The sequence below is a fragment of the Rhipicephalus sanguineus genome, chromosome 5, assembly GCF_013339695.2.
Source record: "Rhipicephalus sanguineus isolate Rsan-2018 chromosome 5, BIME_Rsan_1.4, whole genome shotgun sequence".
Taxonomy (NCBI): domain Eukaryota; kingdom Metazoa; phylum Arthropoda; class Arachnida; order Ixodida; family Ixodidae; genus Rhipicephalus; species Rhipicephalus sanguineus.
In genome coordinates this window covers 184581058-184597487 of record NC_051180.1, presented here as the reverse complement: position 1 = coordinate 184597487, position 16430 = coordinate 184581058, and the positions used below count along the sequence as shown (strand labels likewise).

At 46.6% G+C, this 16430-nt stretch overlaps 1 protein-coding gene and 1 long non-coding RNA gene across 5 annotated transcripts in view; one reads left to right on the top strand and one right to left on the bottom strand.

Annotated features, from left to right (window-relative positions):
• LOC119394507 (endoplasmic reticulum membrane sensor NFE2L1) overlaps positions 1-16430 on the top strand; it is a 179391-nt gene that overhangs the window by 35356 nt on the left and 127605 nt on the right. The window contains exon 1 of one of the 4 annotated variants that reach the window (XM_049415801.1): positions 11975-12088. The exons of the other annotated variants lie outside the window; for them this stretch is intronic. Within the exon in view, the coding sequence (XP_049271758.1) occupies positions 11990-12088 (99 nt within the window). The 5' untranslated portion in view covers positions 11975-11989. Of the gene's footprint in view, positions 1-11974; positions 12089-16430 lie in introns of those variants that run through there. 4 annotated transcript variants of the gene reach the window in all.
• LOC119394508 (uncharacterized) overlaps positions 15293-16430 on the bottom strand; it is a 48163-nt gene continuing 47025 nt past the window's right edge. Inside the window, exon 3 of the long non-coding RNA XR_005184159.2 lies at positions 15293-16298. This is a non-coding gene — a long non-coding RNA (uncharacterized LOC119394508). The remainder of the gene's footprint in view (positions 16299-16430) is intronic.

Here is a 16430-nt window from a genome sequence, read left to right as displayed (position 1 = left end):
CGACGTTGTCGGAACCGAACGCGGCATTTGGTGTTCAACAGCACGACTCCATCAAGCAGCGAGCATACAATGATCTGCATCAGCAAGGCTGTCGGTAATGTGAAACCACGTGACGACGAGCCGACGCAGCGAGGTCATCCTTTGGTGACATTTGGCGCTCAGATTGTGTCGAAGAAGCTGATCACGCGCAGCCACGCGGGGGCTGTTTGTTTAAGCTGTGACGTATTTCGGAGACGTTGCTCAGCTCGGGAGGGACACATTGCACAGGAATGCCACGAAGCGCCGCGGCAAATGGTTTACTTGAGAAGGTCAACTCACCCAGGTGGCTTTGAATGCCTTTGTTCGAGGAAACTTCTTGATACTTATATAAAAGATCACACACAACGTGTGCGGACTGAAGCGAACTGTCCTGCTGTTCGGCTGTAGAAAAGGCGAATGTTTCGCACGTCACTTCACGCCCCAAGCGATGCCGTCCAGTGGCGTAGCCAGGGGGTTTAGACCCCCTCCTCCCACCCCCGATAGCCAAGATAGTAGCTGGTAGAATTAACGCAATATTAGAATTCAATCAACCAAAGGACCAAGCAGGATTTCGTACAGGCTGCTCGACAATAGACCACATTCACACTATCAATCAGCTGATAGAGATATGCGCGCAATATAACCAACCCCTACATATAGCCTTCATAGATTACGAGAAGGCACTTGATTCGGTCGAGATATCAGCAGTCATGCAGGCACTGCGGAATCAGGGCGTCAACGAACTATATATAAGCATACTGGAAGAAATCGACAGCGGCTCCGCAGCCACCACAGTCCTCCATAAAGAAAGCGACAAAATCCCAATAAAGAAGGGTGTAAGGCAGGGAGACACGATCTTACAGGAGGTTTTCGGGGCCCTAGATTGGGAAGAGTTAGGGATAAGAGGTAATGGAGAGTACCTTGGTAACCTGCGATTCGCTGATGACATTGCATTGAGGAAGGAAAGAAGACTTTTAAGGGCTCGTTTTTCTTTCTAACGGACAATAATGCCAAGGAAAGTATAGGGGATGTTATTTGTAGTAATTAGGTCCGTCGCGGTGGTATAGCGGTTACGGTGCTCGGCTGCTGACCCGAAGGTCGCGGGTTCGATCCCGGCCGCGGCGGTCCCATTTCGATGGAGGCGGAAATGCTCGAGGCCCGTGTACTCAGATTTAGGTGCACGTTAAAGAACACCAGATGGTCGAAATTTCCGGAGCCCTCCACTACGGCGTCTCTCATAATCATATCGTGGTTTTGGGACGTAAAACCCCAGATATTATTATTATTATTATTGTAGTAATTAGGATATAAATGTGAAGAAAGTAAAGTGGACGAAAAGATAACTTGCCGCCGGTCATATCCTAATTACTACAAATAACATCCCCAATACTTTCCTTGGCATAATTGTCTGTTAGTTCTCATTAATATTGCATTTATGTGTAACCCGGGACGAATTGCAACTCATGATTACCGAACTAGACAAGGAAAGCAGAACGGCAGGTCTGAAAATTAATATGCAGTAAACTAGAGCAATGTGCAACAGTCTTGGAAAAGAACAGCGCTTTGCGATAGGTAGCGAGGGACTGGAATTTGTAAAGTAGACTTAGGACGGGTAGTAACCGCGGAGCCGAACCATGAGACCGAAGTAACTGGGAGAATAAGCATAGGCGTGCGCACAGGGGGGGCAGGGGGCCTAAGAGGGGGGCGCAAAATCTGCCCCGTACATTGACTCTTCTAGTCACCTAAGACGGGAGGGGGGCGCGAAATTTGCCCCATACATTGACTTAGTAGGGGGGGGGGGGGCGCTGCGACGAACCTTCGCCCCCCCCCTAATGGGGTACCCTGCGCACGCCTGTGAGAATAAGGGTGGGCTGATGGAGCACATTCGACAAGCACTCTCAAATCATGAACGGTAGTTTACCACTATCACTCAACAGGAAGGTATATAACAGCTACATCTTACCGGTACATACCTACGGAGCAGAAACCTGGAGGCTTACAAGAGGGATCAACTTAAAGTGAGGACGACGCAGCGAGCAATATAAAGGAAAATGATAGGTGTAACCTACAGAAACAGGAAAAGAGCAGAGTGGGTCAGGGAACAAACGGGTGTTAAGGACATCTTAGTTGAAATCAAGAAGAAGAAATGGGCAGGGCATGTAGCGCGTGGGCAAGATAACCGCTGGTCCTTAAAGGGACCGACAACTGCCCAGAATATGAAATGAGTTGACTGCACTGATGTAAAGGTTGTCCGTCGCATTGACATGGTTTTGCTACCTACACCTCGTCTCAGAAATGACGCGCGCTGCTACTCGGCGCGGCCGCGCATATGCGTAGTGACGTTTTCGATGACTTGGCTTGGCTCGTGCATTGAGAGAGTAACGACGCCAGGATAAGCCACCCATGAAGGCAACCTTGGACGCGTGCGCACACAACGTGGTACAAATACGGGGAAGGTGTATAATGCCACATCATCTCATTGTAACATCTGAAGGAAAAAATTGTAGCGCAAAGCAACACACGGACAGACAGAGAGGACGGGACTGGCGCTATCCTGTCCGTGTGTTGCTTTGCGCTACAATTTTTTCCTTCAGAAGTCATGAACCAACTAGCCCATCAAAACGTATTGCTAAGTCATTGTAACAGCTTGTTATATTCAAAAATAGTTGAAAAGCTCTAAATAAAGGTGGTTAAGCATAGTTACAGGAACTCCTGCGAAAGCAGAACTACGATAGCTTTCACAAATCGCGAAAAGGGCTGGCGGCATCGCTATCAATTGTCAGCGTTGCTGGAGGAAAGCTGCATCCGTGTTTATACTAGAGCCTTTCAGATCGAAAAATACTGCTTGTAAAATAACTACGTGCTTTTGGGATTAACTACTGCAGCTACAAACACTGCGAAGGGTGAGCTTTCAGTCGCGTCGTAAAAAAAATGGGTCGAGAAAAATCAGTTGTCGGTCCCTTTAAAGGGACACTAAAGGCAAATATTAAGTCGACGTTGATTGTTGGAATAACGGTCCAGAAACCTCGTAGTGCTACTTTTGTGCCAAGGGAGTGCTTATTTTGATATAAAATCACGTTTTAGTGGTCCGCATCGCGTTAGCGCACTTCAAATCACCCGCCTGAAAGCGGTGTTTCTCACGTCACTGCTGCCGTGCCCAACGTTGCCCGCCTTTACTGCGCGGCGGCGTGCACTGGCGGCGTGCACCATTCGGGCATCCGACAACATCACATGCATGCGGCATTTTGTCGAACTTTCTGTCAGAGCGACGTTCACGAGCGCGCAAAACACACGCGGCACTACGCGATACCGAAACTACCACTGAGACGCGCCTGCGTGAGCGAAGCAGGGCGCCGGGCGAAGCGCAGTTAGGCGAAAACGGAACCTTTAAACCACGCGCGCCGTTCCCCATGGCAACGCCAAAGAGGTTCTTTTTTCCATGAATCAAACAGAAACGAACGAGCAGCATTTTATTATGTGTCTTGATGCACGGAAGGTTCTTTTTTTTTATTGCAGCTAGTTTGATTACGAATGATTAATTGTAGTCGAACTCTGTCACGTCATCGGGATCATTTCCAAAATGTGCCACTTGTGGCGCTCATCGTGTGATACATTTAGCTTAATTTCTTGGTAAGTAGGGCACTGCTGTTGATAATATTGCCGTTTTAGACGTTGTCATACATTGAGCTTCCACTCCGATATAAATTGTTATTTGCCTTTAGTGACCCTTTAAGAGTAACTGACTGGATTCCAAGAGAAGGCAAACGCGCGAGGGGGAGACAAAGTTAGGTGGGCAAGCACAGGACCGGGTTGATTGGCGGAACATGGGAGAGGCCCTGCAGTGGGCGCAGAAAGGATGATGACGATGATGATTATGCGCACATCCAAACAGACGCACATGCATATATAAAGTCTGGGCGGACCTACCCCCCCCCCCCCCCCCGTGAAAGAAAGTCTGGTTACGCCCCTGATGCCGTCGCATCATCATTATCCTCGGTTTAATTTGCCCATTCTGATATTCTGATACGGCAGATATTTACACTGTGAATTACATGACCTGCGCAACATTGGTGATACGGCAGATATTTACACTGTGAATTACATGACCTGCGCAACATTGGCGTAGCAAGGGTGGTTAGGCGAGCCGCATTTTTTCCCCCTCTGATGCACGTCTGTGTGCGCACAAACACACGCACATACATGCAGATGGGTCGGACCCCGGATTGTGCAATAAAGCCATAGGGGGAGGCTGCGGGGGGGATGTGGGGCTCGGGGCCCCACTGGAACACCCATGCTCGTTTTTCAAAGCATGGTTTAATTCCTTTGTAGATAAAAATACAACCCTTATGTACAAAAACAAAATGGCCGCCATAGTCTGATGTTTGTGCCCCGCCACGGTGGTCTAGTGTGAAGCCCCTCCATCGCGCCGGCGGAAAACGCATGGAGGGGCTTTAGTCTAGTGGTTATGGCGCTCGACTGCTGACCCGAAGGTCGCGGGATCGAATCCCGGCGGCGGCAGCTGCATTTTCGATGGAGGCTAAAATGTTTGAGGCCCGTGTACTTAGACTTAGGTGCACGTTAAAGAACCCCAGGTGGTCGCAATTTCCGGAGCCCTCCACTACGGCATCTCTCGTAATCATATCGTGGTTTTGGGACGTTAAACCCCAGATATTATTATTATTCTGATGTTTGTTTCCTAATGTGATTTTTCTGGATTTACGCCACTGGTAGTTATGGTGCTCGACTGCTGACCTGTAGGTCGCAGGATGGAATCCCGGCCTCGGCGGCCGCATTTCTATGGAGGTGAAATGCTAGAGGCCCGTGCACTTAGATTTAGGTGCACGTCAAAGAACCCCAGGTGGTAGAATTTCCGGAGGCCGGCACTACGGCGTCCCTCATAATCATATCTTGGTTTTGGGACGTTAATCCCCAACAATCAAATTATGTCCGCTAGTCTACGGTGTAGCGGTACTACAAGCGCCTCTCGTGAAGAAACGTGAGTTCATCCGTCGTTTTTATGTTGCCGCCACAGCATCAGGCACACGACAGCTGCAGTGTAGACAGTTACCCCGCGAACATTCGGTGGCAGTGAACGTGCAGGAGATCCCCAGCCGTTATCACCTCACTGCTAATGAAACGTCATCCCTGGAGATTTTTGCTGGTCGGCTTGAAGAGCTTACATGCAGGCATTGATTGAGAGGTCAAGATACGCTGCAGGCCCGCCAGGAGCAACACTTTGTCCTGTGTCCGCTGGCGCTCTCTTCCGGCAGGCGGCAGAGTTTGCCCCATACTTTTGCTCGCTGGCGCCGTCATCGTTTAAGGTGCTCGGTTGTGGCCACGCAGGTTCGTGCCGATAATGGCGGCCGAAAGCCCACGATGTTGCATTCCAGGAACTGTTGTACATACTTCTCCACCTTTACTCCCGGAAAGCCAGGGATCAAAGGCAGGCCAACTTGAGAAGCACGTCATCGCTTCATTTTCTTTTCTTTTTTCATCCATTGTCAAGCACGTTGTCGTCCTTTTGGCTAGACCAACAAGGAAGGGAGGCTGCGATGAAACTTTGCCCCGCGCGGACATCGTTTCTGCAACACTGACGTGCGTGCCGCTGTTACGTGCTGTTCAGAAATCTACTATACTCCACCCGTCGATCCACCTAGTAACGCTTGGCTTAAATCCAAAAAATGCTTGATAAAACGGCAGCTTGGGCTCGTTGGTTATTTAGAATCGACATGGATATTTGCACGGCGCGAAGTGAACGAGGACACATGAAAGGACACGTGTTGTGTCCTTTCATGTGTCCTCGTTCATTTCGCGCTGTGCAAATATGTGGATTCCAATAAATGCAGCGCAGGCGCCGATTTCTTCGCGTGAAACCAAATCCCACAATGGGTGCCGGAATGTTTTTTTTTTTGTTCTTCATTTCATTTATTTGGGCACTTGAATGTGCCCTCGAACGGGGCATGAGGAGACGGTCTCCTGACTTTGCCCACTCTTCGTGCGTCACTTCAGGCAGGTACGAGAAAGCAGAACACAAAAATATACAGCAATTATACACAACAAATAATCGAGGAACACTCGAGCAATGAATATAAACGGAAATACAAGCGAACAAAATTTTTACAGAATGCGATAAAATTAGCACTAGTTAACATATATTGAAGCTAAATAAAAATATGGTATACACTGTAGGTACACGTACAGTGTTTTATTACTATTATTGCATTGGCAGGTTGAGTGGGGCCTCCTCCGTCAAGTGGCTGCCGCGGAAAGCTGAACAGCACTTGACGGCACAAGAGTGTGTGCCCATGCTTCAAGTAACAGTCGATTTCACGGCATTCGGCGTCATGGCGGGTGGGTCGCATGACCTTCACTGGCACGTGACCTCCGGTTTCGGTGACGTGTCCTCGTCTGGGGCCGTCCATTTTAAACAGGCCGTCCGTTTTAACACGACGTCCGTTTTAAACATGTCTGTCACCGTTATGAAGTACTTGTGGCGCTCTGGAGAAATTTAGGCTGTGTGCCGTAATTACGGGGTCGACAGATATATACCTAAAATTGCGAAACAGTGCAACTCAGAATTTTTTGTCAGTTTAAATTCTGTTGACCTTAGGAAGCAGATTTCTTATGTCGGGCCCGACTTCTTTTTTTTTTTTTTCTTTTTTACGAAAATCGCCGAAAATAAGTACATTTATGGCGATGCTGGACTGCTGATCCGAAAGACGCGGGTTCGATCCCGGCGGCGGTGGTCGCATTTCTTCGATGTGGGAGAAATACGAAAATGTCCGTGAACTAGTGATGCAGAACTATCGGTAAATTGACTATCGATACTATCGATAGTTTTTCTGAAACTATAGATAGTGTAAACAAACTATCGATAGTGCTACTATCGACAAACTATCGATAGTGCAATCGGTAGTATAATCGTTAATATTACTATAGCGATATTACTGCCACGCGTGTTTATTGCTTCGTTTTGACGTATTCGGGTTTCACCCACAAAGACTGTTAGCAACGTTTGACGCAGACCGCGCCGTAATTTTTGAGAAGCTTCACAATTGTTTGAGATCATTCTGTTAAGATTACGCGCCGGACGCGTATAGTCAAGTTTATTCGAGAGCTTATGCGAGTACCAGCGATAACGCTGGAAGGTTTGATGACTCATGTATAAAGGACGACGCGTTCCACCGATGATCAGATTACTCAATGGCTGACGATTGCTTCCCGCCGCTATCAAAGCGCAGCATGTATTGCTTGTATTTTGAGTTTTGATTTTCAGGGCACAATTTCGCCCAAATAAAGAGGTCCGTATTTCCCAGTCTTGCTGCAGCATTCTTCAGCATCACAACCACGTGACAATACTATCGATAGTGGTGTGAATAATGATGTGTTTGCTGGTCGGCCATATTGCCAAAATATTTGCGATAGTGTACTGCCAGCTTCGCTTAATTTATGAGCAATTTTTGGCAGCGAAATTGATTATTTCCGCAGTGAAAATGGCGGAGTATATGTATTAATAAATTCGTATCCAAAAGCAATAAGTTACACCTTACAATTAACTTCTTGATATTTTTTTATTTTTAAATAATAAAATGCAATATCAATTTGAAGCCGCGCAGTACCACCACATGTAAAGGCTTCCTTTCCGCTACAGCTGAACAGTTTGGCTTTATGATCATGTGTAAGCAAAGCACTCTGGTGAAGAACACAAGCGTGTCAACTTTCTCGTCCTTCAGCCAGCTCCTCCGGCTCCACTATGTACCATGCGCGCGGGGAACCAAGTTTATTCTGCAGTGAGTCCGCGCTGTTGATTTTATACTATCGATAGTACCATGGAACTTTTTACTATCGATAGCGCTATCGATAGTATTTCTCACCATCGATAGTTCGATAGTGACTCACCTATCGATAGTATCGATAGTACCATCGATAGTTCTGCATCACTACCGTGAACTCTGCGATGGCAGTGCGCGCTAAAGAACCCCAAGTGGTTGAAATTATCCGTAGCCCTCAACTATACGGTGTCCCTCGTAGTCGCTTTGGGACGTTCGATTCCGTGAAGCCAACGTTAATGAAATAGATGCACGAATATTACAAATCCGTGACTCTGCGCCAAAAAAAAGAAAAAAAAAACAGATAAAGCAGTTCTGTAAAGTGTACCTATATTGTACATGGTAGCTCCAAGGAAGGTCAATTACTCGTATACATTCACTTCCATAAATCGAAAACACAGGCTGTGCAACATACTGAATGTCTCGCCGACTGCCATAAAATGAGAGAGAGGGACTGGTTAACCAGGCAAATCCGAGTTCGCTTAGTGCAAAGACATGCAAACATGACGACAATTGTTTTGTATCAGTTTTCTTTAGTCTACAAATCTCGCCTGGAGTAGCGGGGTGGCATTGGGTTTCATAGCTCGCCTGCGAGCTTCTCTAAGGGCAATTCAAATGCTCTCATTTACGAAGAAATCCGGGCTGTCAGAGGTCAACGCTCGTTTTCTCCTCTTCGGATATATTATCGGGTGCAGTTTCTGCAATTGTGCTATCAATTTCTTTTTATTCTTGTCAGCTGTAAAATTGATACTTCCGTTCTGATAATTCCGCGCTTTTCAACAATTATAGCAAAAACAGCGACGGCCTAAACAAAACAAAAAAAGTCTTCCCGCAGCCTCTGAAGTTTAACTTTATATTAATGGCGACCATACTCATGAGTCGACTCACTCAGACTCAGATCGAGCCGCGAGTCGGAGTCTGAGTGAGTCCAGGTGAGTAATATTTTGGTGAGTTTGAGCCCGAGTGAGTCCGGTTGTGAAAAAATTCAGTGAGTCTGAGTCCGAGTGAGTCCGCTTAAGGAAAATTTCAGTTAGTCTGAGTCCGAGTGAGCCCTAAGCGCAAAATATATTTTTTTGGGTGAGACTGAGTGAGCTCCGCCCTTTTTTGCCGACCTATCGTTCTATCTAAACTACTTGGATCATTAATATCATCCTTATGTCGGCTCGCGTTTATACTCCCGTCTACTCGCACATACTTCAACGTCTTGAACGAATACTAGCTCGACGAAACCTAGTGAATACTAGCGCAACAAAGTTGCGAGTCAGCGCTGTAGTCTGTCTTTTCTATTCTCGTCCTCGTTTTTGTCGCGCTGGCATTCGTTCAAGATGGAATTACACTAACTCGCCCAATGGACAGTTTTGATACTTCAACGTACTATTGTTCATACGCCAGATCAATATTTATTGATCAGAGGCGATATTACATAGGGTGGGGGGGGGGTGCAGGTGGCACTCCCCGAAAGCGCTTTCACGGGTAGTTCTTGAGAAAAATATCTCGTGTGAGTAATCTCTTTCAATAGAAATGTCCTTACTGGATTGCAACCACTCATAACTTATTTTTCAAGGCACGAGATTAAAAGGCGCCCAGTAGAGCACCATTTATGCGAAATAATGGCGTTGACACCATGGTTGAAAAAGCTACTTATGTGCTAACGGACTCATAAGTCGACTCACTCAGACTCAGATAAAGCCGTGATCCTAAGTCTGAGTGAGTAATATTTTGGTGAGTTTGAGTCCGGCTGGGAAAAATTTTGCTGAGTCTGCGTGAAGGGCAAAATATATTTCATGAGTGAGTCTTAGTGAGCTCCACATTTTCTGCCGACTTATGATTGCGACGAACCTCGTAGGATTCAGCGCAAGAGGTTGCAGGGAAAAGTAGTTTTTATTTTATTTTTTTATTCCGATTTATTTGAATATGAGCCCCCTAGCAAAAGCATCTGAACTCTTCAACAAAACCAGATGATACCACTACAGAATTATAGAGCATTTATTATTTCCTCAGTAAACGCTTGTTTCGCATATGCACTGTAATGCGCTAGTCTATTGTGCAGCTATGCACTTTGATACAAACTGGTACGAAGAAACGACATGAAGAATTTTTTTACAAGCAGATCTGCTAGTTTACTGAAGTCTCGTGACCGCATGTATTTTCTTCTCGAAATTGCCTTCGCAGACCTATGAGATCATTCACGTGTTTCTAGACAGGGAATACGACCTCACAAAGTATTGCATTGCGCTTTGAAAAGTCGCTGCAATATTGGAAGTAACGTTATTAAACTCTCAAGTGCTCACACATCTTTGCCCTCGCCCACTTTAAACCAAACACCTGCAATCCGTCGAGCAGTGTTCAATTATTAAAAGTCCGTAGGCAACTCAGTGCCCCTTACGAACTCGATCGTTTGCAGGGGCGTTGGCAGAAATTTTTTTTTGGGACGGGGGGGGGGGGGGGGGGGCACCTTCATTTGAAGTGGGGGCCGTTCAGGCAGATGTGGTCGAGTGTCATTTTGAGCTCTATGCCATGGCAAAAAAAAAGGGGGGGGGGGGGGGGGAGAAAAAAAATGTGAAGGGTGAGGGCTCACCCCCTGGCTCCGCCACATGGAAGAAACAACTTGTCGAGGGCGGGCCCCCAGCACGTCCTTAGTGGCCGCGCTATCTTTTCACGGCCTGTGTCGTTATCGCAGCTCAGTGCGCGACAGCACGTATCGCCCCGCACGCTGTCCACGGCCAACGTCGGAGAATAGGCGTTCGGGGCATTTTCCCGGTTGATAACTTCCTGGTGAATACGTAGGCAACAACGCAATGAAAATTTTCAGCCTGTGTAAGCGCCGTGGCCCAATTTAAACTTGGCCCGGGAAGGGTTTGAGAACGTGGGCTAGTTGGTTCTGCATCTTTGTCGAAACAAAGCGTGCGGCGCACTTGCTCGTTTTTGTTTTGCTGTTAAACGTTCGCCATGAATGCTAAGGTACCTTTCGCCTCCACATTGCCCCGAGACTTCTGCTTGGCGGGCTTTAGACGAGGTTCGAGCGCAGTCTTTGGTTCGCGTGGTCGGCTATTGAAGATATCGCTGCCAAAGCACCGCCGTCGTTACTGAACCCGCGTAGGCGCTCGTCTGGGCGCGGCTGGCACGCGTGCTGGGGGGAACAGAGACCGTTGCACCGTCCTTGACGGCGACCCTAGCGCTCGTCGATTTCGGACGTGGGCGATCGGAGCTGCGCTGTCCGCGGCGTCATCCGACGCGTGGCCCCAGGAGGCCTTGATCCACGCTGGCCCACCGCAAGTGAACTCATCCGCGCTTTGAGCAATCCGACGACGTCAGTAGCAGAACAACGCACGCCGGCTCGTTACAGTGAACCTGGCAACTTAATTTTGGAGCCAACAAGCTGGCTGCCGTCTTGATCCCGCGTCGCCAGCCGCTGCGCTGTGGCCAAACCCTGTTCTGGGAACTCGTGCCGAGAGTTTTGTGATTGCGGAGGGGGGTCTGCATTGTGTCTTTGACCCGCGATGAGCGTTTCGGGGTCTCTTATTTTGAGGCACTTGTTGCGCGCTTTGACATATCGCGGAATGGCGACGCCAGGGGCGGTTGTTTTTCGCCCTGCCCTTGCTCCCGGAGTTCAACACCTGGTTCGCTTGGGCAACGTGCGCCCCCGGCGGTTCTTTTTTTCCTTGGAAGCCGTGTGACCGGCTCGCCTTGGACTCGAGCCCAGAGAGGCGCGCGCTCTTTGCTGCAGCCCGGGGTAGAAACCGGCGCTTTCGGAAGCCGCGGCCCTGATCGCTCGTCGTTAGCCACCGACGTTTTGCAGTGCCGCTCGTGCCCGGGTCGGAGCTCTTTCGAAACGCCGCGTTCTGCGCGTTTCCAGGTCAAGACTCTTCTGGCGACTCACTCGCAGCAGCAATGATGCCCGACGTGGAAGCGCTGCCAGGATGCGCACCTCTCATCGGGATAATGCTGCGCAGACGCGGGAAGACTTGAATCGGTGTTCGCCATATGGAGAAGCTACAGTTCTCGGCTCATGTGCACACTGTGCGTGTTGGTCTCGCGAGCCTGTGCGCGCATCGACTCGAGTGATTGTGTTTCGCGCCGCCGTAACCTTTGTCCACTGGTGACCGCGTGCCTCGCATTCCCACCCGACGGATCACGAAACGATGGCGTCAACCAAGTGTCACGTGGTGGACCACGTGATCGACGGACATGCGCCACGCGCAATCTCGTACCGCCTCTTGTTGTCGGACGGGCAGCACCGCGTGAGTGTGACGTCACGCGCCCTTGGATGCCGCTCCTTGTTGGCAAACAATGCATTCGCACAGCGTATCTTCAGCGAATACGAGTCTGGCGCCATATCAGCGTTTCTAAGCGGTCCTTGTAATTACAATGCCAGCATTTTCATGTAGAAAAGAATAACCTGCGACAAGTCTATGTCTCTCTGAGGTATTTCAACACAGCTTTTAAACTACTGTACATTTTGTATTAAGAAAATTTGTGGGAGCTTGGCATTTTTCGAAATATTTACTTGCCATTTCAGTTTGGTGACTCATTTCTAAACCATTTCGTTTAAATTGTTACTTGGAACCTCGTGCCTGAAAGCATATGTCACCTGAATGGCCTTGCCTTTCATCATTTATAAGCGTGCTGACTAGTTGGGTGTTGTGCAGCATCTATTCCATGTGGCATTTAGCACTGCTACAGGTAGCTTCCAGATGTACCATTATCACTTAACATTTCATTGGTTCTGGCTACAATTGTAGATGGAGCAGTACTGTATTTTTGGAGAAAGTCAAATAGTTATCTAGAGTGTGAGTCCTGAGTTTGTTTATTTATCACATACAGTTGCACAGTAAGTGGTTGGAATGGGGAAAAAAAGCTGCATTAAAACAGCTTGACAGGCTCCACGTCCCCAGGTTCACTGTGGCAACAAGATGGCAAAAGCAAAATGCATCTCAAGACACTGTAAACAAAAATATACGTGCTATACATTGGAAAAATAAAGATGTTATGCAAAGAGAGAAATATTACTATGTGCATATTTGACAAAGCACATTCAAAATAGAAGTATTTGAGAGTACGTGCACATTTTCCTAGTAATTTTGAAATTATTTAGTGTATTTGGCAAGCAATAACCTAAGGCATGAAAACCATAGTATGCGGCCATGGAACATTCCACTGTTCTTAGTGTCGGTTCAGGTGCATAGAAGGATTTAGTTGTAGGTTAGCTAAACTGTGTATATAACTGTGGCTTTTTACGGTAACAGATTTAAAGGATATTAATAAGGTGTACTCATATAGCAGGTTTAATTTAATTATTTTATATTTAAGAAATATTTGTGAATTAGATTATTTCTGGATTGCTTAGTTCCATTACCCCAAATTAAGCTGTAATAACGTAGATGTGGTGTAACAAGTGCAGTAAATATCAAAAGCTACTGAGAAACTGGCAATGCAGGCTGACATTTCTTCAGTACACTCAAGACCTTGCAAAGTTTATTGTATAAAAGGTCCATATGGTAATCCCATTTCATATGTTCATGAAAAAGAACGCCTAAAGATTTCACGGAAGAAGAAAATTCAATTTTGCTGTTATTTAACGTGAGATTGTATGAACTAGTGAGTTCATGAAGTGGGGGTTTGGAGCGAAAAAGAACTGCTTTAGTTTTGGAACAGTTTTTCAGTAAAGCATTTCTAAAAGTCCAGGTGTATATTTTTTGTGATGTTGAATTAGCTGTATTCACGGGATGATTTGTGCTTGTAACAGAAAAAAATAGGCTCGTGTCAATATGAGAAGCAAAAGTGGTCCCGATATACTGCCTTGGGGAAGACTATATTGAACAGTTTGCATAGAAGACAGTGCTCTGCTTATAGATGGTGACTGTTAAGCAGCTTTAGATTAGATCGAGGTCAGCACCACTATAACAGCGCACATCTAAAAATATCCCCAGTGTGAATTTTTCGGCTTCAATATTTTTAAGAATCAATTATTTTTGAAAGAGCAGAGCACTTCTGGCTGAGAAACCTGCTTTAAAACCATATTGTGATTGTGTTATAATGGAACATTTGTAAAAAAAAATGTAACATGAATAATTTTTTTTCATGTTTTTTGGAGAACAGCGGGAGGATTGAAATGGGCATATAAGTGAGAACATTTCTGTCTTCATTTTTATAGATTACCGCCACCTTAGCACTCTTCACTTTCTGTGGGGAAATGCCAATGGCAAGGTTGTAAATGTATGTCATACGCATGTCACACAGGCGTTCGGAAGGCCTTCCAACTGGTAGTCTATTGACCAGGGTGTCTACCAACCTGGAAAAGTCGGGGAATTTCTGAAAAATACGGCCAGGTCATGGAAACTGACTGTAGTCTTTGAGATCACCACGAAAATATTCATTACCATTGATCAAAGCTTAAAAAATCACTCCTTCGACCACACAGAACAGCTAAGCAGAAGCATATAAAAAAAAAAAAGCAGTGCATAGGTGGTGCTTCTGCTTTCCGAGTACAACGTTACTCACGCGCGTAAAATTGTGCATGTTTGTCTTGGCCGCGATGTCGGCTCGGCTTGAGGGCCTTCTGGTTAGGCTAGAAGTGCCATCAGCAGAGGGCAAGGTGCACAGATTATGCGAGCTGTAATTATTTTTTACTGAAAAGTGTAGTTTAGAGATGCGTAAATTAGATGTCCTGTTTTTTAGGACACACTCACGCAGAGGATTTAGCTGCCGCTTTCAAAGAGGTTATGACAGCATTGAGACGGCAAAAATACTTCAACGTTCGATGGATGGTCCAAACGTCAATTTGAAGTTGTTGAGGTCATTGAAGCAAGAGTTTTCTGCGTCTGATGGAAATCAGAATATTGTGGACATAGGAAGCTGCGGACTGCACGTTGTGAGTGGTGCATTTAAAATAGGCCATAATGTCACAAAGTGGAACACAGTAGTGTTTCTTAGAAGCATGTACAATTTATTCAAGATTGTCCCTGCACGCCGAGCCGACTATGTCAATTTCACAGGGAGCACACAGTTTCCGCTAAAGTTTTGCTCAGTGCGCTGGCTGGAAAATGGCAAGGCTCTTGCTAGGGCACTGCAAGTCCTCCCAAATGTGGTCAAATATGTTGAGCATGTCAAGAAAGAAACCTCCAACGTGTGGCAGCTATGCTCATGTCGAGATGGTTGTGAAAGACGAGATGCTGCCAATAAAGCTGGCCTTTATTTCAGTTTCAGAAGAATTGGAGCCATTTTTGTCCGAGTTTCAGGCTGAGAAGCCGATGCTGCCTTTTCTCGTAACAGCACTGTACGGCCTGTTGCAGTCACTGCTGGGACGAATCATGTTAAAGGAAAAGCTGGATGCTGCAGGCACATTTTCAAAACTGATGAAAATTGATCTGGAGAACCCGAACAACATCATTGGTATAGCTGCCTTTGATGTAGGCCTTACCGCCAAAAGTGAGTTGCGTAAGATCACTAAACCATCTCACACTGCGGTGGCAAGTGTCAAAAAAGAATGCATCTTCTTTATTAAGGCCTGTTCTGCAAAGATAACCAAAGGATCACCTCTGAAATACAAGCTGACAAGGGGGGCCAGTTGCTTAAACCCAGCAATTTGTACCACTTCTGTGGAAGCTAGCCCGAAGCAGCTAAATGTTGCACTTGAAGTACTTATAGAGCACGGGCGCCTTACAGGCCTACAAGGAGAGAGAGCAAGTAGATCATATGTACAAGTGTGCTCGAACAACACTGCACAAGTGCGTTTGCGAAAATTTGATCGCGCAAGAGAGCGCTTGGAGAAGCTGTGGATGGAACTTTGTGCGAGTTCTCATGAAGAGCTACTGCTGTTTGTGAAGAATGTGCTGTGCCTTTCACATGGAAATTCTTCCGTGGAGCGGGGATTTTCGGTGAACAAGGAATGTCTTGTAGAAATTATGGAGGAGGAGTCACTTGTAGCACAAACGTTAGTGTACGACGAGGTGTCTGCAGCAGGTGGTGTTGCAGAAGTTGACGTAACAGACAAGATGATAGACATGGTTCAAAGTGCCAACATCAGATGGAAAGAAGACTTGGCGAGGAAAAAGAAGGAACGGTTGGACGTATTGGATGCTGAAAGAAAAAAGAAGAGGACTGCGGCTCTTGTGAAAGAGCTTGAATCAAAGAAGCAAAAACTGATGGAAGACTCACAGCTTCAGGTCTCCATGCTGCAGCAAGAGATTGAATCTTTGAAACAGTGAAGGCATTGCCGATGCAAATAAACAAGCTTTTCCGTTTGTTGAGGGACAATTATTGTGCCTTTTAATATTTTATTCATGGTAAAGGATGCTTTCAGCCAAGGGACTGCAATAAAGCAGCATTGTTTCCATTTTATATGAGTGCCTCATAATTTGATTTTACCACTGAAGAATTTGTTTCCAGTGCGCAGTTTCTTCCAAGCAGACGTACCGGTCATGGAATTAGCTTGAAATGGTCATGGAAAATCTGGAAAAGTCAGGGAATTTGGAAAAATTTAATTGGTAGACACCCTGATTGACTCAACGATCAGGCACGATCTGCTACATGGTGGGTTTCGGAGGATATCGTGTCAATAGTCTATCGGGTCACCGGAGCTCC